Below are 21,766 nucleotides of genomic sequence, written 5' to 3' on the forward strand. Positions count from 1 at the left end.
AGAGTGTTCGTTCAGGAATTATCACTATTTTCGTCGCGAATACGGGTACTAAAAGTCAAATGAAGAAAAATATATATACTTTAAATGACGTAGAAAATTGCATCGTGTGCTTGTCAATCTATTACAATGTCGTTGTTAATTGAGCTTTAATCTAAAATACATTTTATGATATTGTTTTGTATATTTATATATATTTAAGTATAAAGCATAAATATAATACACCGCTTTCAAGGAATTTAATTTCCAGCACTAAATTAAATTAAACTGAAATCATTTTGCATTCAATTACGAATAAATGTTTACTCTACTAGAATGTCACATTTTATTAGCCATAACAAAGATTATTTTATATTTAAAAGTTGTTTAATATTTAAAAGGAATGCCCGATCGAATGAAAAATTGATTCTAAATTAGTGATGAAACGAAGCGAGTTAGATGGCGCGGGAATGCTTATGATGATAATTGGCAAAATATATATTTTGCAATGACGAAACGCGAGTCGCGATTCTCCCGCACAATTTCTGGGCGATTCCACGATCGAATAATAAATTAATAACCGAATAGTGATCCGACTTTACCGTCTCTGGAAAATGGACGGTCGACGGACAGCCGACGGATGCCTGCGGAATTTTATTAACGACCATAACGCACTGACGGGCCGATATTTGATGGTTACCCGGGTTACGATGCAGATGCGCGAGCACACGAGTTAGTTAAAATTGACACACCGTGTGTCCCAAACGCATTTGTACTTCGTGATATTACGATGCCATGTCGACGTTTTTCACGTTGACGTCATCTTGTATTCGTCTCGCATATTGCCTTTCGCTTCGCTTGATTTAGGAATTGTCGCGTGTGAGCAACGTACACTTATCCCTAATCAAATTGGCCGAAAAATATTTGACACCAAAGAGTCATCCGCGATATTACGATTATTTATTTTTATTTATAATGACTCATAACGTCTCTGATAAAAAGATTGTTATTATTTTTCGATGCATCTCTCTCTCTCCATTTTATATATTTCAGTCTCATTTTAAAGAGATAAATTTAATTTTCGCCTCTATTAAACATCAGAAAAGGATGTCGAATGACAATTAAAATTCGCGAGGCAGGATATGTTTAGCGACGCGATCGAATCTCATCCGTCGAGCGTCGATCTTCTATATCTCGAAAAATCATCGTTCTCAGGAAAACGCCGGCAGGAAGGAAAGGGGAAAAAAGGGAGAAAGGGGGAGAATATCTCGACTCGAGAAGCCGTTTCGATATTTCGATCCTAAGGGCACACAAAGCGCCACTCGAGGGTGACGCGCAAATGACAAATCGTTCGGCAAATAATAAATCGGGGGCGGCACTCAGGGCCTGGGGATTCGGAGGGTCGACAACGGCGAGGCGAGATCGAGAATCACGTTTACGCGTAACGCAGGTCGGCGAGGTATTGAATATTCCTCACGTTCTCCACCGCTTTCGCCAGCCTACGCTAAGCCGGTAAGATCCTGACGGAATATTTCCATCCCAAGTGAAATTTGATTCTCGCGTGATCCACTACGTTATATTGCGTTAGATGACCCTGCAGTTTTTTCGACGAACGATGTTAACATGATAATATTTGGGGATTAAGCCATTTACTATACAAAGCGCCGAAAGAGGAAAAAATTATTTACAATTATTATTAGATAAAATTGACAAACCAGTCTTAAATTAATTCATTGTAAATCAAAAATATTAAAAAAATTTTTTTAATTTTAATAAAAAAGTATATCTCTTCTCATAAGTATTACAGTCTCCCCTTAGTTTCTCAAATTACTGCTCAGTAAAGTAATCAATTTATAGTACGTGATTTGAAGAGTGTAGAGTTACATTATTTTCACTTAATGTACTTATAATGAAACGTTACGTCAGCGATTATCCTCGGGGAATATCAAAATTCGAGAGATATCGATTCTCCCCGCAATCTTCCTGCGTGTATCAAATTCACGTGGTGTTTCGAGCGTCTCCTAATTATTCCGTGATTCCTGTAGTCAAGTCGTAGGCGCCGAGGGGAAGGGAAGAGAGAGTGTGTGTGTGTGTGTGGGTTTCTAGTTTTCGACGTTATTATGTTAATTTGGGATCGAATAGTCCGACGAAGGGGGAAGAGGGATGAAATCGGATTTGCGCGCTTCGGGTCGGCATCTCGCCGCGTCGTACAGCGCGGTGTAGGATTCTCTAATTTCGTTCTAAGGGCCCGGGAGATGCACCAGTTGCTTGCACGCAGCTGCTAATGCCAGTTTTCCCAATTCACTGGGATTTAACGGACGGTATTATGTGATGGACGTAAACTTGGAAGCGAAGAGGCGCCTGTTGTTCATTTCATCAGTCACATGTCTCTCTTTTTGTTTTTTCTTTTACGTAAACAAAGATATTTTCGCGGATAAATGGATGTAATCTTTGAAAAGATAAAAACGATTCGATTTGTGATAATAATATTGTAATTCTGGATAATCTCGGACATTGAATTTTGAAAATAAAATTTATTTTTTTCTTCTGTAATTTAAGTTTAGTTCAGTAATAAAAAATTAGCAATGCGATTGATAATTAATAGCGACATTATAAAGATGTAAAAATTCTTACATTGCGATAATTGCAATATTTTTTTGTCACAAATGTGCCATAATTGAATTTTGTAAAATTATCGGTTCTTTTTTAAATTTACAACATTATAAATATCTCTGTAAGCTAAGCTTCGAGTTAAAATTTCGCAACAGCAAAATCTATCGAAAGAGTTCACAATAAAAGCTCTTATCACCTGTTCACATCCCCGAAATTCATTCGATACAACTTCGTTTCGAAAAGCTTGACACTGCCGCATGAAAGCAATCTACATTCTCGCAAGTTTTGCTTCAAGTATCCGTAATGGAGAGATGGTGCGCGATATTTGGAATACATCCCCTGTACTACATCCTTCTCTCCTTTCGGTCGAGTGAGAATCGCGCCACTGTGTGCGCTGCCTATCTGGACACGTAGTACCCTTCGACCGGAAACCCTCCGTCGGGATTAACGGCTGGGAATGGACAGTTGGGCCGCGAACGAAAAGCCCGTGGGGGTGGGGTAGAGGGAAAGGGAGTGGCGAGAGGACTTCAGCTATACACTGACAATGAGAGAGCCCTCTCGATAGCACGCGACCTCTCGTTCTCGTTCGTTTCAATTTCGATCACGCGATCGCCCGTATACAAGAAAGAGAGTGAGTGAGAGAGGGGGGAGACAAAGAAAGAAAGGAGAGACTCTCGCGCGTTTGCGAAAGATTAGTTCCGCGCTTGTCAAAAAGTCAGTGAAACGTAATAATAATACAGTGAGTAAATTACTCTTTTTTTCTCTTCCTATCGATCGATCGGTCGATCTCATTTCCCTTTCGCCCGAAATAATGAAACACCGTTGTTATTAACGAATGAAAATAATATGAGGTCTGAATAAAATGGACATTGACTATAAATTGCATATTTGTTCTTAGTGATTGTCACGTGTATTCTGACCTTGCCTCTAGTTTAGAAGAAAAAATGCATGGAAAATGCGGGTTAATGCATCGCGATTTTTGATCAAGTTTTCTTACAATAATGCGTTTCTCATGTACACTTTTTTATGTTTCTTCCTTTTTTTCTTATATTAGAATAAAAGTTTTCCTGTATATTTTTTAACAGTAAGTTCCAATAACAAAGTAATTATTCGGAATCGTTTATATTCTCCACGTAATAGAAAACTAGTTATTCAAGGTACTTCTCAATTAAAGATTAATCATATTTGACTCGTACCATGTATTGTCTCGAATGTAATATATATATTTCCATTTTTAGATTTATTATATAAAAAAAGTATAAAAAAGGATTAAGATATTAAATTTTTTTTTTTTTATAAAAAAATTTATAAATTTGCGCGCATTATTATATTAAAAATATAAAAATATGCAAATCAATGAAAAAAAAAGAGATGTCATCTGCAATATATTTAATTAAATATTATCGATTTGTGCTAAAAATAATTATCTCTCTTTTCGAAGTCAACAATTTTTAAAATTTAAATAGTCGTGTTATTTCAGGAACAGACTATAGCCGCCTGTAAAACCATTGCTGAACGAAGTTAATATTTCTGGCCAATTAATTTTAATTCAAAGCGAATGCAATTCACTTTAATATTTGAATCGTGCAGTTAAATGATTTAAAAGACTAATAAAATATCGCATGCCTAATTTATACTATTTCTGTTACGTATATCAAATAGTATCTTGTATTGACATGTATTTTTATCTCTTTAGATGTGCAACAATAAACGATTAACTTTCTTATAGAATTCTTACCGTTTTTATCGCATTAAATGTTTTAAATAAATCTCAATCTCATTTTAGATAAAACAGGTAAGCTGTAAATTTTATGCGTCTCATCGCGTGTCCATTTAAACCTTATTGATATTGCGAAATTCATTTTTAAAAAAATAGTTTGAGGAGAGGTCCAGCGTGTAAATTATCTCGCCTGGCTATCTGTTGATGTAACAATCTTACGGTCGGTTAACTACGAATTAACCGATATCATCTTCATATTTTTTGCTTTCGTTATAAAGAGATAACCTTTTTCCCCTTGATCGCTTTTCTTCGATCTTTTCATCGTATCCTTTCGCACATCTTCGATAAGATCTCTCCGTTCTAATAATTAGAATTCATTTTGGATTTATGGTACAATTAGATGAAAATTAATTGCTGATTTGCGCATCCAGTTCCTAATATTAAATTAATATTAATATTACTATTTAGAGCGACTTTCTATTTTACGCTATAGTATGATATAGATTCAAATATTGAAAATATAAATACGAGGAAAATTTCAAAAATATAATTGAAAGAAATTAAAAAGTGAGAATAAAAGTTTATTTTAATTTTCTAAATACATAATATCAAAATGGAGCTTATCTTATTTCTCACAATTTTTCAAGAAATTAATTTTTATAAATGCATTCTCAATTATTCCTTTTCTCAATATTGTTGAGAAGCTTTTCAATAATATAGAGATAGACTGGAAAATTCTCGAACAACTGACAATCCTGGCAGACCTCGGATCCTTCGATTTAAAAATTGAAGAAATAATCTATTAGGAAAACGTTTTGCCTCATGTCAAGAAATTGTGAAACTATATTAGTCACATTGGGACAAATGCTTGAATCTGTTGGGAGAAATAAATTAATGCTAAAAGCTTCTTTTTAAGTATACATATTTGAAAAATAGAATAAATTTTTAATTGCTTTCTTTCCAAAAGTGTCTTTTATTTTTGAAGCTTTCTTCGTGTAAAAATAAAAGTTTCTTAGTGTCAAATTTTAATAATGCTGTGAAATAAATTTGAAAGATTGAACATATTCTCGTACGCGAAAAAATAATTATAAAAATAAATTTAATTTAAAAAAATGTTGTTGCTCTTCCAATTGATTTTGAAATAGAGAAAATTGATTGCAGCATATCTAGGTGTCTTTGCTATTTAATCGAACAAATTCAATTCAACGAACAAATTTAAGTACTTTATTAACAATTGTACCTGAATTCACACGCACACACATATGTATACTTGTGTTAAAATCATCAACGAATTACGGATCTTCACGCATATTAATTTCAAGCTCAGGACAGAATCTTTCGGCCACATATGCCTGCACGCTTATCCTAATTATGAGATTTAAATAATAACTATAAAAACTTTTAATTAAAAGGATATGTTATAAATCAAATTTCCTCTCTGGTCGTAACAAAAATGGAAAGCCATTAATAAATGGTTTGATAAATGTCGGTATCACGATGGCAATGTAAAATATTTAAATCTCTTTGGTATCGAGTGTATTTCGATATGTTGCACGTGAATATAGGAGAGACAAGGGTGGAAAGGGGCAGATGCGGCTGTAAATCACGCGACGCCGCTCGCTCTTTGCTTTGTAAAACTATACTGGTATTTCGTTTTGGAGTGCATGCATCATTTGCTGTAAATCGAATCCTCTCATTTTAAAATGGAGTTCTTTCCTCTGTAACGGTAAAGTGAAAAAAAGTGAATTGAGTATTAAATATTATGGCAGTCTACTACTATATTGACTTTCGCTTCGCCTTTTTTTTTGGATCTATACGAATCTATAATACGCGCTTGCGACAATTTCGCGATTAAAACTCTAAACTAAGTTACGGGTCGGGTCAGAGCGTCGTTTTGCCAAATTAACTTGAAAACGTCGAGAAAGCGCGAACGAGGACGAACGAGCAGTTTAACTTCGGTTAACTCGCCTCGCTCGAAGTGTGTAGCAACGTAATTATACGTCGCCCCGTATTAAAAACAAGGAGCGATAATCAGTATGCAAACGAGAAAGACGGCCTCGTTACGTTCCAAGGAAAACTGTATAGCATCGGCTTCGTCAACGCGCCTTGGAGACCAGACCGAACTGTCTCGGGCTGCACACGTGACGCAAGTCGATGATACGGAAGTACAGTCGAGACGGGATAAACGATTAAAATGCTAATTCATTTTTACAACGCGCACGAGCATATTCTTGCTTCATGCATGTCAAGAAAATTCACTTATAGTTTCCGATCAAAAATGTGTATACAGGGTATCCGATATAATTTCTCGTGTGCAGGTAGAGCGAGCTAAACCGAATAAGAAAGTCCTCTACTGTTTTGCAATCTTCACAATAATTAATGAGAAAATAATTAAAAAAGATCACCAAGCAGTCGCCTAATATTGGGATGTTTTTTCTCGTCGCGCGCTTATATCTTTTTTAATTAATTTCTAAGTAATTTTATTGCGAAGATCGTAAAATGATAGAAGACTTTTCTACTCGGTTTAACCCACTCGTATCTGCACACGGAAGATTGTGCGGTCATTACCGGATACCCTGTATATTACGGTATAAATGTATCACAGAAGTTAGATTACAATATGTTTTACGGAAGATTACCACGCAAAATGTGGATATCGCTTCCGCAATAAATTACGTCGAGAATTACGTCATAAAATCCGTCCGTAAGAAATAATATAAATTACCGTAAATCTGATTAAAATTTTTATTCCGAGGGATATACACGCAGTTAGTTAGCTGATAAATTTAATTTCGCAATCGCAGGACACAAGTTCGTTAATTTTTAAATTTAAAAGTTAAATACATAAATCTGCGAGAGAAAAAGAGATAGACAAAATAAAAACAAAAAAAATTTTGAGATGCTGTATCTTTTTATGGCTTGACCTAGATAAAAGAATTTTGTTTACAAAAGCTTTGTGAATATTACAAAAATATTATTACTTTCTTTATTAAATGCTAAATTTTTAAAAGCAAAATGTCGAAAGTTTTCCCTCGAAGACGCTGAGTTTTTTCATGCATTTCGAGTGTCTTCGGTTTAAGATCTGCGATACACGTGCGACATATAACATATAACCGGACATTGAAATACAGTTTGATGTGATATTTGCGCTTTCTCGTGACGAATGCAATATATTATATATTCCTGGCCGGCTTTTTGTCGCGTTCGGTCGAACTGAAAAATTCATAAGATCAACCGCCGCGCGGTGACTTTCATCAGTGTCGCACCAGCATACAACCGCGACGTACAACCCGCCAATTGTGCACGGAACAATGCGCGACCTGGGGCGATTATGTATGTGTGTGTGTGTGCCGCTTTGTGTCCTATAGATTCTTACGCTTTTACATATTTCATCGGTCGAACTCGGCGAGCGCGTCGCGCTATTAAAAGTTTCTACTACTGTCAAACCCGCTCGTCGTATATTCCTCCCCCAGATTCGCTCCGCATCGCCGGACTTATAATCGCCGTTTCTCGCGAGATCTTTCTCTCTTTCTCTCTTGCGCAGTCTCGTCTATCTCTATATCTACGGAAAATCGCCGCGGCTCGATAAACTTCGATAATTGCACCGCGAATTATTGTACATCCGACGTTTCCGCCTTCTTCCCTCTTTCCTGTAATTACCGACTTCTGTTGTCGAAGTTCCTTGTCTTATCGCGACGCGAAACACTATGAGTTTGTCAAACACGTCAACATTCTAAAGATGTACGTTTCTGTTCGAGGCAGCGAGCGTATTGTCGTTAATAAATCAGAGGCGCTGTAACAAGAAAGTCTCTCTCGCCGCAGTCTGTAAATACGCAGAACTGCATAACAGGAGCCATAGGTTAAGAAACTTGTGCGAACGTACTATAATACAATCACATTCGAGTTTCACATTCGAGAATGTATATTAAATTGTGGAAATATCGAAAACGCCGAGAAAACTCACTTCTACAACGAGTTCCTAAGTTTGTAAATTTTTTACACGCAACATTCCAGCAAGCCTATTCTGTAACTTTTTAACGCATGCGTTATAATTATAACGCATGATTTACTAGAAAATTGATAATTTCATTGGTCCAAACCTAGTAAATCATGCGTTATAATTGTAACGCAAGCATTAAAAAGTTACAGAATAGACCTGCAGTATTTTTTTTAACCCAGAGAAATGATCATCGCGACTATAAAGAAGAATTATAAAAAAGAAGAACGTAAAACATATCACTGTTTTGCGTTTTGAAAGCCTCTTAAGCCCCCTTCGAGATATCCCCGCGCAAATACTCATTCGATCGCGAATCGTAAATTCGAGCCAGCTCGGTGGTCGGATTAACGGCGGGATAACGAATAATAATTGTCCTCGCCATTGGGAGTTGTTGCGCTATTCGTTGAAAATCCGAAGCCTAAGCTTCAATTAATAACAATTTCGCTAAACTGGGAAAATATATCGTCCGATATCGTTCGATCTGAGAGCATGAACTCTCATGCAGTAGTTTCTTTCTTCGGGGTTTTTTTCGACCGAGTTGAAAACAAGCTTTTATTATATTTTCGCCGACGTGAATATTATTTCGACCGATAAATTGAATTGGAGAAAAATATTGCGGGAGAATTACGTCATCCATTCAGTAATTGACGCAATTTCTGCACACATTTACGTGAATTGGCATTTTCTCATCTGTATATCTTTTTGAACTCGGTAGTCTGCGCTCTTTGTGCGTAGAACGCGCCAAAGAGAGAAGTTTTGAATGTAATTGCCGTTAAATGCACTTTGCCTCAAATTTTTCTACCGCTCGCCCGAGGTGTATTAAGGCCCCGTTTCGTCGTTTCCTTGGGCACGTTTCCGGAATTTCAATTGTCGAATGAAACGATAACATTGTTTTATAATAATTTGTTGGAATTAAGAGTAACGAAATAAAGGGGGCAGCCGCAGGCTTCGTCGCGGAGCGACGGTAAATTAAATTATTAAAGAGATCTCTCTTTCCTATTTCTTTTTCGTCTCCGGCTTTTCTTGCAGATAAGATGCCCTTAAAAGAGAGCGAAAGAAAAAGAGCATGATTGATATTACAAATAAACGGACCGTAAAAGAGAGAACTGAAGAATATAAATTCTGCGATTCTCTCATATATCGTTCACAAATTAAAAGTATATATTAATGTTGAGACTTAAATCTTTATTAAAACTTATATATCAATTTTTTTGAGATCACAAATTAACAAATTGGTATTGATAAATAAATGAAGCAAAAATTGGCTCGTTTTCTTCAAAAAATTCAAGCGATAATATTCAGACCAGTAGAAAAGTCTTTAAGCATCGATGTTCGTGTGATAAAGTATACTTTCACTTTTCGTAATCATAAAATTCGCTGTCGGCAACAAAACTAATTTCAACTTTTATTTACGTCTTTCTGAGGTTGATTGCTGATATATCTATACACATAACTGATATAATACTGATATAAGATAACTGATATGTATAATAATTGATTGAAGACTGATATATTTTGTGGAGTGTTATATAAGCATATCAATTAAAGGCTTAAAGGCTAGCCTGAATATTCTCATTTAACAAAATTATTGTTCATCATATTGATCTATACTTAAATTGAAAGTATATAAATCAGAATGTAAGACTCGACTGTGATTTTAAAGCTAAGTCAAACTTTTCTATAATCATTTACAGCAGCCAGGAAAATAAAATCTTTAATAGTAATTTGATATAATGTTATTATGTCATTATTATTCGATTTTTAGTAATATTCGATTACTCGATAACAATATACATTTAGTTATAATCTGTCAACCCGTAGTTACATGTATAATCGTTTGAGTGTAAAGAAAATATCTTAAACGTATCAACTCTCTTTTTTTTATAGAAAATAAAAATTTGCCGCATCCAAAAGAAAGTCTTAGTTCTTTCGCAACGTCGAGATTTTTCTTTCATAGCATATTATCGCATAAAATGCCCCTGAAAAGGCAGCTTAATTCGCATGTAGCTGGACGGTCTGCGCGTTGGCGTTGGTTCTTTTTTCTTCTTTAATTAGTTTCAATTCCTTTTGCGAGAACAAAATATTATCCGCTCTTGACCTCCTCATCGCTCTAATTAGTCGTACAATAAGCTCGTACGCGAAAGGTATTAGGGGACGGGGAAAATTGGGTGGGTGTGTCATGAGCGGCTTTGATATTTAATCACGTTTAACGCAAGCACACTGGGTCGCTTTTAATTCTGTTTGTTTCGTGGAAAAGCGAATTTCCCGGACGGTTTTCCTCAAGGGATCGCGCAAAAAGGATTCACGAGATTATGATATTGCTATGGATCCGAGTTAATCTCTCTTTCTCTCTCTTTCTGCTATTTCTTCATTTGTTCTTTCGATTCTTAAACAACTTGATCTCTTTCACGTGTAACATTTTCTATTTATATATTGTATATTTGAAAGATCAAGGAAAACATTTGAATATACATGCATTATATATTTTTGTTAATTGATTCTTCGATGGAGAATTATTTTAGAATAATTTTTTTGCATATTTTAATTTCTAACATTAAATATTCCGATAATTAAGCTTGAAGAAGTTAAAAGCAAAATTTAGTTGAAATTAATGAAATAATAAGATACTTATTGTATCTATTCATACCTTCGAGACTTAATTGGTCAAAGCTTAGGTTAAATTTCTATTTTTATATTCATCCACGTTTATTTAATTTGAGACGAATAAAACTATTACCGTTATATTTAACGATACGTTTCACTTTATTTCGTCGTACTTTTTTGCAGAAAGCATGGCATTAACGTATTCAGTAGGCAATCTAAAGTTTTAATCAAGCGCGGTTTTAAAAAGCACACTCGCATATGTGTGAGCGTCGAAATTAAACTGCACTTCTCCCTTCCCTCTCCCATTCCCTTTCCCTTTCCCCTCTTCCCGGGTTCATATGTTTTACCTACGATAACTAGATAATCAAGTTCGACAAAAAAATTAAATGCATTACACGTGCGCAATATGACTCTAGAAACTACGTGGGTGTCTGGAAGTTATAAAATATTAAAGCTGCATATAACCTTTCTTAACCTCCTATAACTATCAAGCTCCGCGTAAACACATTATTACCCACAAGGGTGATGCATCATCTCACATATATTTTACGAGAATCGTAATATTCTCCTGTCGAATCTCTCTCAAGACAAAGAATCGATGATACGATATGTGGATACCGTGATACAATAATTTAGTTAATTTTATAAAACATTAGAGTTTTAAGCTTAAGATCTCGTCATATGTCATTTCTTCATTTACTTAAGTAACGGGTGCGATTACTTAGCGTTCGCTTCAGAATTATAACGAGGGTGAAACCCGATACAAGGCCGTAGGGTTAGTTAGAAGATTTATGAAAAGTCCAGGGCGCGTTCGCGAGATTTCGACGTAAGTTTCGAAGTTTCGGGCGCTATAATAATAATTGTATTTACTTGGCAATCTCTGGTCCACACGATGGTACTCGTGTACTTTACGAGCCACCTATTATCGCACGCGTTTACGTGTCCTCGTTCTTGACAATCCGGGTCCTAATGGCACCGTAAACATTTGCGTATGAAGATCAAATAGAATACCTCGCTGATGTCATCATGCCGTATCGTATCGTATCATCGATTTGTGTTGCTAATCGCGCTCGCTAAACATCGAATTTGTAACACTCTGTTCCCAGTAATAAGTATAATAATGATATTTAAAATATAGGTATATTAATATTTTAAAGATTCCGATATTTTTCTTAATTATATAAAATTGATATCGTATGAGGATTTAATTACGGACATATTTTTTGCTTTACGCCGATTGCGGGTAAGTCGCAATTTATTTAAGATTGCGCGCAACTCGCGTTTATACGACAGCACCGCTAATCGCGCGGGGATACAGAGTAGAGGAGATGGGATGTCCACCGTCGTCGCCGAGCTCATCCGGGAAGCCTTCAAGATCCTGGCGATTACTCCGTCCCGGGTTTTTTGAAATTAGCTCCGCCACCTCGGTGCGCCCGAAGTAATCCCCCATTTACTCCCTCGTTCGGCCAACCCCCTTCCCACCCTTTCGTCCCTCCGGCCAGCTGTAATACTTTTTAATAATGAAAATCCCGTCTGGACGCGCCGCGCCCTGTAAAGACGAGACGGAGGAGAACGAGAGGGAAGAGCGGAGGGAGAGAGAGGGGAAGGGGGCACTCGCGCTCGCGTCCGAGCGCGGGAACTTTTTAATGAGCGAAAATGTAGCCGATATACGGCCAACGGCTCTCGGGAAATGGGATGAGCAGCTCGTAAAAAACACCATCGAGTTCTCTTGCCCTCTTCCCCCTCCCCCTCTCTTATCCATCCTCGGCCGGGTCGAAAAAAATGGAGAGGAAAAATAAGGAGAAAAAAGTTAATATCGAACTTCGGTCTATCGCTTTCTCCGACGGGGGTGAAATTCTGGCGAGCGGTGGCGGCGGTATTAAACTTTTAACCCGATGGATGGTTGGCTTTTTTTATCAGTTTCCATCTGATAAATAAAGTCCGTGTTTCCTTGCGCGAGCCCCCTCCCCCTTCAGGCCTATATTTTCGATTAGAAATTCTCAGGGAGTTCCGCTTTTCCAATATAATCCCTCCATGCTTATATACGTAAAGATATCAAGACGACAACCTATTTATCGTTACTACATCGTCATTTTTATCGTACCACTTGTACATATAATAATGTTGGCTGTTCGTTATTTTACGACTTAGAAGATTGCTCACTTCGGGTCATCAGCGGGATTGAGTTATTTAACGCGTTCAGAAAAATGTATAAGTACAATATTCGTTGCTTGTGTTTCGGAAATTATTTACGACTCAATCCACCATACGGAATATAATATGCGGCCGTAATTGAGATTGCGTCTATTTTCGCAAATAATATCGACATTAAAAAAAAAAAGCCGCCAGGCTTTTCATTAGTGATTGTACACCTGGGAACGACGCTTGTGCAGAAAGAGAGCGCATAAAATGAATACACCAAGATTATGTTTGGTAATGTAATGTAAAGTTTGTTAACCGAAACGCGATGTGTGTTGCGTGATTTTTACCCTTTGCATTTGCATAGTGGCGCGCAATTGTATTAACGCGCGCAACTACAAGTTCATTTAATAAAGCGAGCAAACGTGAGACTTTTTTTTTCGTGCGGGGATGTTAAATTAAATTTAGGAAGCTGAGCGAGGTGTATTGTGTTCCGACAGTTCCTTTTACTCCCTCTGCGCAATTAAATTTCACTAATCATTACGAACTTTCATTTTATTTTACAATATTATCACGTTTCAATTAATCAAAATGTAAATGTAATGTTTGTAATCAATATTGGAAAGTAGATTATAACACACACGTTGCGAAAAACAACTTTAATATTCCCGGCGTTTATAAATTATACAATTATTACATGTGTGTATATTAAAAATAATATGAATTACATTTTACTTATATAAATATATATCATATATTTAAAAATAATAGCATATTTTAAAATTGTAAATTTCTATTTTTCTCTCTCTCTCTCTCACATCGTTCTCTATTCACATTAAATTATTCTCGTCTCATTCCGATATTTTAACGCAACAGCCTCTCATTATACCTACTTCGGCTGACCTGTTAGAAGTTAGCCCCCCACTTTTTTGTTGCCCCCCCCCCCCCAAAATTCTTTTTTTTCCATTTTCTTTCGTATTTTTCATATTATGGTTATAATATTCGAGCACAATATAGCACAATTCAGCACAACCGTGAAAATATGTTAATTCTAAAAGTGGGGGGCTAACTTCTAACAGGTCTTCGGCTGTCAGTCAAAATCATTTCTTGCGTATCATCCAATGTTTTAGCGAAAAACCCGTTCTTCCGGGCACTTATCTGAAACTATGCCAATTATGTCGGGAAACTAGGATCAATTATCGCGGGCCGCGATGCTTCCGAAGCGTTTTTCCATTAATCCTCCGACAAGTGCATCGGTCGCGTTGTAGTCGCGCGCGCGCGCCTCATTTGCATCGTCGACGGAAAAGTTTCTCGTTCGACTCATTAGCGTCGTAAACGCAAGGCCCGGATCCGGGTTGAGCAAACGGCACTCGGCTTCGCAACTTCAAAGTTGACAAATCGAATTCTCGTGTTTTCGATCAAAGTTAACCGTTGTGTTTTGTGTTTTATGCCGCGATTTATCAAATTCATTCTCGATTGTGCAAACAGACTTGCTTCGTAATATCTTATTCTTATGCCTGCGTCGTGAGTATATGCGACGATACAAATATTAAAGTCACTGGGGAAAAATCTACAGTTTAATTAAAATATTTTTGCACATTCTAGATGTCGAGTTTGACGGAGAAAAATTATCTTACATTGGTGAAGAGCTGTGTGTGAGCGATAATCTTGGAAATTATTCTTATTATTATTAATTAGCGTAAATTAAAATTGAAAGACGATCGAAATTAAGCTTTTTAATATCTCGCTTTTAATATATCGTCACACACACGTTGTATTATAAAGTTTTAAAACGGACATAGATATATTTCTACGCCAATAATTTCTATTTTGTAGCGAATTCATAAAGGGTTTTACATCACGTTATTATGTCCCGCAGCAGTATACTTTGTACGTTATAGGAATAATAATGACAATATTAAAAGCGTAATATACGCATATATTAATGAAAGCGGAAACGTACATATTTTACGATATGTCGCAACATTAATAATCCTAAATTTTATTTCTACGGACAGGCGGAATGGATCTCCCATCTGGCTCGTTTGGCCGCGTGAAATGGAAATCATTTCACCGGTACGCTTATTGCCGAATGGCGGGTAAAAAAAAAGCGTTCGTTCCAATCAGCGTGCTCCGCACGGTTAACCGAAATATCAATCGTTATACGTCGCGGCCGATGCGTCAGTTCCATTAAATGAAAACGAAGTGCAAAACGTGGTTTCGGTCTTGGCCCGAATATATTACGCTGACTTTAAAAAATAAAATATTTCAGATATACAGAAATCATCATGCCACGTGGAGAAATATGTTCTAAAGAATTTTTTATTACTCACGCTTGCCACATTTTTTCAAGATAATGATTTTACTCTATTACAAACTCAAAGTGGACGAAATATAAATGAAAATATATTTGAAAAGGTATTTAAATCCGCATAGAATTAAATATTTATTTGACGAAAATGTTCGGGAATTTAGAGACGCAGCGAAAATATACTTTCTATTAAAAAAAACGTTTGTGCCATTTTGTATATTTTTGGAACTTTTCTGACATTAATAAGAGAAACTGTAAATCAATTGAAATTAACATTTGATTTGTTTTTTCGAGGCTCGTTTCCCCTTTTCAGATTAAAATCGTCACTTTTTAATTAGAACTTTTTAAATAGAATAATTATATCTCTGTGAGATTAAACGATTAGATTCTCAAACATGATGTCTAAAGCGATTCTTGGGCTAATAAATGCGTCATTGATTACGGAAGATTAATGCTCGATGGTGCAAACGGAGTGTTCGCTTTGCGACACGGAAAAGGGAGAAGCGGAAAGGAAGAGAGGGAGGGAGGGATCACGCGAAATGTCATCATAAGTGCAGTTTGTGTACATGCATGTGTATGCATTAGCCGCTTGGCGAAGCATGTAAGCAACCCTGTCAGTTTGGAGGCGCGTAATAACCAAGTAATTGAACTGTCCGAGATATTGGCAACAATAGTTTGGTCCCTGGGACTTCCCTTCATGCAGACCTGTCTGTCTCTCTCTCGCTCTCTGTTCTCCCTCTCTCCACCCCCCATTCACCGCTTTGTCTCTGTCCCCGTCTCCATCTATCTATCGGCAGTCGCTCACGATAGTCCGTCCATCTTGTAACTTTGACGTTCGCAGCTTGAATGGAAATTTCGCGCGTCCCTTCTCGTTAATATAATACGTCGCACGGTAAAACGCGTGTCCCTCGTCTTAATACTCTCGAACGGCTACTTGGATTCAGTTATACGGGAAATAGAGACATATAAAAATTACACTTGTATCACATTTCGCGTCGTTAATCTCTGGAAGCTAACTGTCGACAGTGAGAAAAAGGACGCGCATCGCATTCGCGATCGACTCTATTCTAGAATCCCATTTTAGTGGCTTCTTTCGCCGAGAACCATTAACGTAGGTCCTGGAGACTTGGCCGAGTTTCCTCATCGGCCGAGCGATCTGCCGGAAGATATATCTACCGGACCCGGGCAATTAGACAGCCTCGCGTCGCTCTTTCGACCAGTCCCTGATTACATTTACCTGTAGCTGCATCATCCTACCTCGCTTATCCACCCTTCTCTCAACGCGCAAGCGCGCAAACACCTACGTACGTGCGTTTATTCGACGGGGTATACATATATATATGTCTGTGTGTATTATATACATATATTATATACGGCATTCTCGAGTGCTAATCGCGATGTGGTATCCGATGCGCGCGTGTATATGTGCACGTCGAGTGCGAGGGTGCCTCGGCAAAACACGTCCTACATGTCATCACGACATCACGCGCGCGAACACCGAAGGAGCGGTGGTAAAGATCATGCTGGACGATCAGCTTTTGCGTCACATGAAAATTTCAAAGCGCCACAGGGGATCGCGTTTCGCACGCGAGATAATAACGACAGACTATTTCCATCATTGTCATTATCATCACCGCGACGTTAAACATGACGACGCGTAATGAATTGGAGTTCTTTTTTGTACAAACGATATTACGGCTTCCAGTATTTAACCGTATAAAGTCGCGTCGCGTTATCGGAGCACTCCGCTCGTGCTCCGTCGACATTGTTTAACGCCATTAAATCAACGTAATATAATCAATGCAATATAACGGATATAATGTCGCGTGCGCGCTACATTGCTACATTAGTATCCGATTCAGTTTCGATTATGCACGCGCGTAGGACATCGATAGCGTAGTATAAGGGATTGACGCAATCAGAGTAGCACTCCGATTCGGCTCTTCACGCGAGATGTTTGCTTATGGATCCTAGCATGGCGCGTAATCGAGCTAAATAGCGTGAACCGCGAGTCTCCCCCGCCCCCTCGTACATATACATATATGCCATTAAGCTTATTTGTAATTATGGAAAATTAATGGACACTTCATCGACACACCGTCGACAAATTCGGATCTACGTCGTATTACCGCGACAACGGAAAGCTCGCCGCTTATCGACCGCGTTTGTTTATTCCGATCATCGTATCAGCATATATCGATTCCCATGTACAATAACATTATAAATTTACGAGGCTTTGCGTAACAAGGATTTACAATCGAATGTACTTTCTCTCTCTCTCTTCCTGTGCCCCCTAACAATTTTTATGACCGAAAAATTAACGAACGTTACGGATAAATCTACGTAATTGTCTGTCCCTGGAAAAACATAGGTGATATATATTTTTTTTTTTTATTCGTTATGGCAGGATAAGCTGCAGTCTGAGGTTTGCGCGGCTTACTCGTCCTAAGTCGAAATTTCGCTTAAGTTTCTCGTCGCCGCATTGGTCCGCGCGCTTCCTCAGGGGAGACCCTCGTCTGTTATCGTGGACCAACAGGCAGCAATTCGCAAAGGGTTGATAATGCGCCGACGGCGTGCTGACTAATTAGAATTTGTCGCCGACGATGCGTGCGCAAGTAAGACGCAAGTAAATTAAACACAGAGATTTCCATCCTTCCCGGTGGCGTCGAAAAATCGCCGACTGGACTATATTATGAACCGGAAGTTCGCACTTTACCCAGCGCTTACGGCTTACGCAAATAGTATGCTTTAAGGGGGAAACTTCGCCGTACGCGGTAAATTAAATCATCTCGAAGACCGTTCTCGCACGTCGTAAAAATAAATTTTAATTAGTATTAATTTGAAGCTACAGAATATACGGCTTTAACCTCTTTAAAAATATTGACATATATATATGTATACGTTTAATTTTAGCGTACGAAATCCTTTCACGAATGATTAATCTTAACGCACAATAAGCATATATGTGTATATTATTTTTTTTCAGAAATTTCGAACTATTTTGCAATTTTTTCTGTTTTATTTAATAATTATAAATACATAGGTATATATTTTGAATAAATATAATTTAAAAAAAAAAGATAAAATAATTTTTTCCGATTTTAATGAATGTGTTCCTGAATTTTTTGACGTGACATTTTTTCGTGGTATATGTACGTATATAATTGTCAATTAAATTTGTAAGTTGCAGTAGCAGAAATTTAAGATATTGTATTACGAGGAAATAATTTCTTTCGAACATAAACCCATATCTGTCTTCAGTCGACACGAAACATTACGTCTTCATTGTTTTCAGTTCTTTCATTTTGGGCTTTCTTTCAGACCAACGATCGCAGCCAATGATTTCCAAGACGGAAGAAGCCGCGTTTAGCGGCACCTCTAGATCGGTGGGGTTTTCAAATATTTTTAGTTCTAAAGTTGTAAATAAAGATTGAATAAATAATTTTGGGATATAAGTATGATTGCTTTTGTATTTTTTTCATTAAACCTTATTTATTTATAAGTTGATAGAGTTTATACGTACTAAAAATTTTTTTAGATGAGATATTTAGATAATTATATTTATAGTAAATGCAAGTATCTCGCGCTACGAATGTTAAAGAACTTTAGAATAATAGATTTTTCTAATTTACCATTTAAAAAAATTTTTTTAAGGATAATATTTAATATTATCGTCAAAATTTATTTAATTTATAAAAACCGACTTAATTCATTCTGCCACTTTAGCTATGTGTGTGTGTTTTCTCTTCTTCTCTGTAACCTATTTTCTCTGTCACCTGTTTTCTATGTCTCTCTCTCTCTCTCTCTCTTCCTGTCGCCTGTCTACTTTCACATTAGAACAATCTTTTTAATAGAACTATATCGAATGTTTCAATTTAAAATCGCATTTCACCTATCGAACCCGCTCTCTCTGCCATATCGATCTATCTATCTACTTAATGTATACACTTTTTCTAACTCTTCTCTTTTCTGTTTTACTTTACAGAGATACTCTTCACAGCGGGCAGAAGGTACGAGCTCTCCCGTATGCGCCACGTTTTTAGTTCTCTTTCGCTTTTATTTTTTTTTTTATACTCTTCTATCTCTCTAGTAGAACTATGTGTCTATCACGCCCTTCTCCTTCTCATTCTCGTTGCATTTCTACGACTGTCACTATCTCTCTTTCCTATTGTTCGTGATAGAATTAGTAGATCTCAACAAAAAAAAAAAAAAAAAAAAAAAAAAAAAAAATCGAAAAAATGTAATAAGAAATTCGTAGCAGTAAGAGAAATAAAACGCGGAAATGAATTGGATTATCGATTTTTATATTTAAGAGAAAAAAATAATGCAATTAATACTGATAACATTACTTTTTTTCATTTGGATGATTACTTAAAACGTGTTATAAATTATCGTCTACAATAATATACGATATCAACTATCGTCATTATCGAATGAGAATTTAGAATTATGAAGTGCTATATCACGATACGCTGAGTATTAAGTAAATATTTTCTCATCTATACGGAAGGAAGAACGTTTATTTTTACAACTGTGAGGAGCGATATTGCATATTTTGAAAATTGAAACGGTACGACGATTGCCGGGCATGTCATCTTGACATTCGGTCCCCTTCGCTTATAACGACCAAAGCCTGTCGATGTGATGTTTGTACCTGCACTTGAAAGTCCCTCCACCTGTCTTCTGTCATTCACGTAAGTAGACATTTTTTTTGTTTTTCTAATACGTTTTTACGAATTTTTGTTTAATCGAACGGCACTCTATTATCGCACGAGATTGATTCGCTTAATTTTCATCAGGGAAACGCTTTGGTTTCAATAAAGTAAATGAGGAAGAGAGTCGCGCGAGAGTTTATTTCGAGGGAAAATTTAACTCGTGAAAGATATCTTCCGTCTGCGACGAAACTTCATCTTCGAGTCTCCGCGCGAACACCATTTGGGGTTTAATAAAGGCAATTCATCAATCATTCCGATGGACTAGACAGCAAATAAGATTTCCCGCACTTACGTGTTATTTATTGTCGGCCTCGAGGACCCATGACGATGAAATAAGAAGGAAGGATCTGCGTGTGTATATCGCGAGCGGGACAGATTTATCCGATCAATTTTCAAGACTGCAAAACCGACATCCGAGGTAATCACAAGTACATTTGCGGCTTGCCAAGTCATTAATTTCTCTTGAAAAAAATTTACACCAATTTGATACTCGACATATATACATACATGACTGATTTTTTATGTATATTAAATTTTTGATATTGCTATCATTCACAATGGTTATCCGCAACTCTTCTTCTGGTTTCCCAAGTAAGTTGACGCTAGCAAATAGCGAACGCGATACCGAAGTGTCCCCCTAAACGCGAATCGGTTGATATCCGATCATGTTGGATTCCTGCGCGAGTTTCGAATGCGATCTGTTTCTGGCCCTTTTGTCCATCGAATCCCGCTTCTTTGTTCAGCTATTGCTTTTGACCTAGTAGTAGGTAACCTTTCGACGGTAACAGGATAATCCCTTTGCTATGAATTGTCCTCAGTTGCTTCGATACTATAGTCCTCGCGCACATGGATGGTCTCGTCGGATTTACATGTTTGAAATTTATCAAATTACACTTTTTTTCGCTTTGTTCACATATTTTTAGAATAACAAGTGTATTCGATTCATTTGTTACTGCGATGTTCCGATAATCTTGCAATTATACAGACGCGAATTACAGTCGCAGAGAGAAATAGTTCCGGATAGTCGTCGGAAGGGAATCTCCACGATAATACGCGCCGGTCCAACAACTGCAAGCTTATTCAAAATTTTCGCGCGGCGTTAAAACGCCGAGCTCTTGCTCGCGGAATTTTCTCGAATATCTCGCGGTCTAATGAGTCCCAAGCCGTTTAACGTTTTATCCGCTGCGGCATCTCCGGACGGATCCAGGGCGGCGGAAGCCGCAACGGCTCGGCGTTTCGAGGGTTTCGTCGGAGGACTTGCTAATCGCGCTTAGCAGTACACACCTCGGTCAAAGCACTTAAACGTGTGCGTAGGAAATACGATTCAAAGGGCCTCTCTATATATACGCGCGGACGACCACTATAAGTCAGGGGATAGTCTGTATATAATTCGGTAAAGGGAAGGAGGGAGGAGTTCCTAGGCGCAGCTAATGAATAACATAACAAACGGAATAGCGCGGCACGTGCAAACATTATCGAACAGCCGAGGATTAGCTGTGCGGTCGCGGTAATTGCCTTCCTTACTGTAATAACGCGGAATATTATGTTAGGGGCTTAACGGATTATGCGTGCGCGCGGATCGCCTAATTGCGGTTATTTTCGTTTGAACGAAAATGGCCATTTCGATATCGTTCGACGCCGAGTATTTATTCCGTCGAGAGAGAACGAGAGAGAGAGAGAGAGAGAGAGAG

At 37.4% G+C, this 21,766-nt stretch overlaps 1 protein-coding gene across 16 annotated transcripts in view; it reads left to right on the plus strand.

The window, feature by feature from the left end:
* Positions 1 to 21,766, plus strand: part of Heph (polypyrimidine tract-binding protein 1 heph) — a 381,098-nt gene that overhangs the window by 7,261 nt on the left and 352,071 nt on the right. For 14 of the 16 annotated variants that reach the window (XM_083042016.1, XM_083042017.1, XM_083042018.1 and 11 more), the window contains exon 2: positions 19,346 to 19,370. The exons of the other annotated variants lie outside the window; for them this stretch is intronic. In XM_083042016.1, coding sequence (XP_082898142.1) covers positions 19,346 to 19,370 — 25 coding nt within the window. The remainder of the gene's footprint in view (positions 1 to 19,345; positions 19,371 to 21,766) is intronic. 16 annotated transcript variants of the gene reach the window in all.

Source organism: Prenolepis imparis, unplaced genomic scaffold (assembly GCF_030444845.1).
Source record: "Prenolepis imparis isolate NDT839.2.m4 unplaced genomic scaffold, iyPreImpa1.0 SCAF_7, whole genome shotgun sequence".
Taxonomy (NCBI): domain Eukaryota; kingdom Metazoa; phylum Arthropoda; class Insecta; order Hymenoptera; family Formicidae; genus Prenolepis; species Prenolepis imparis.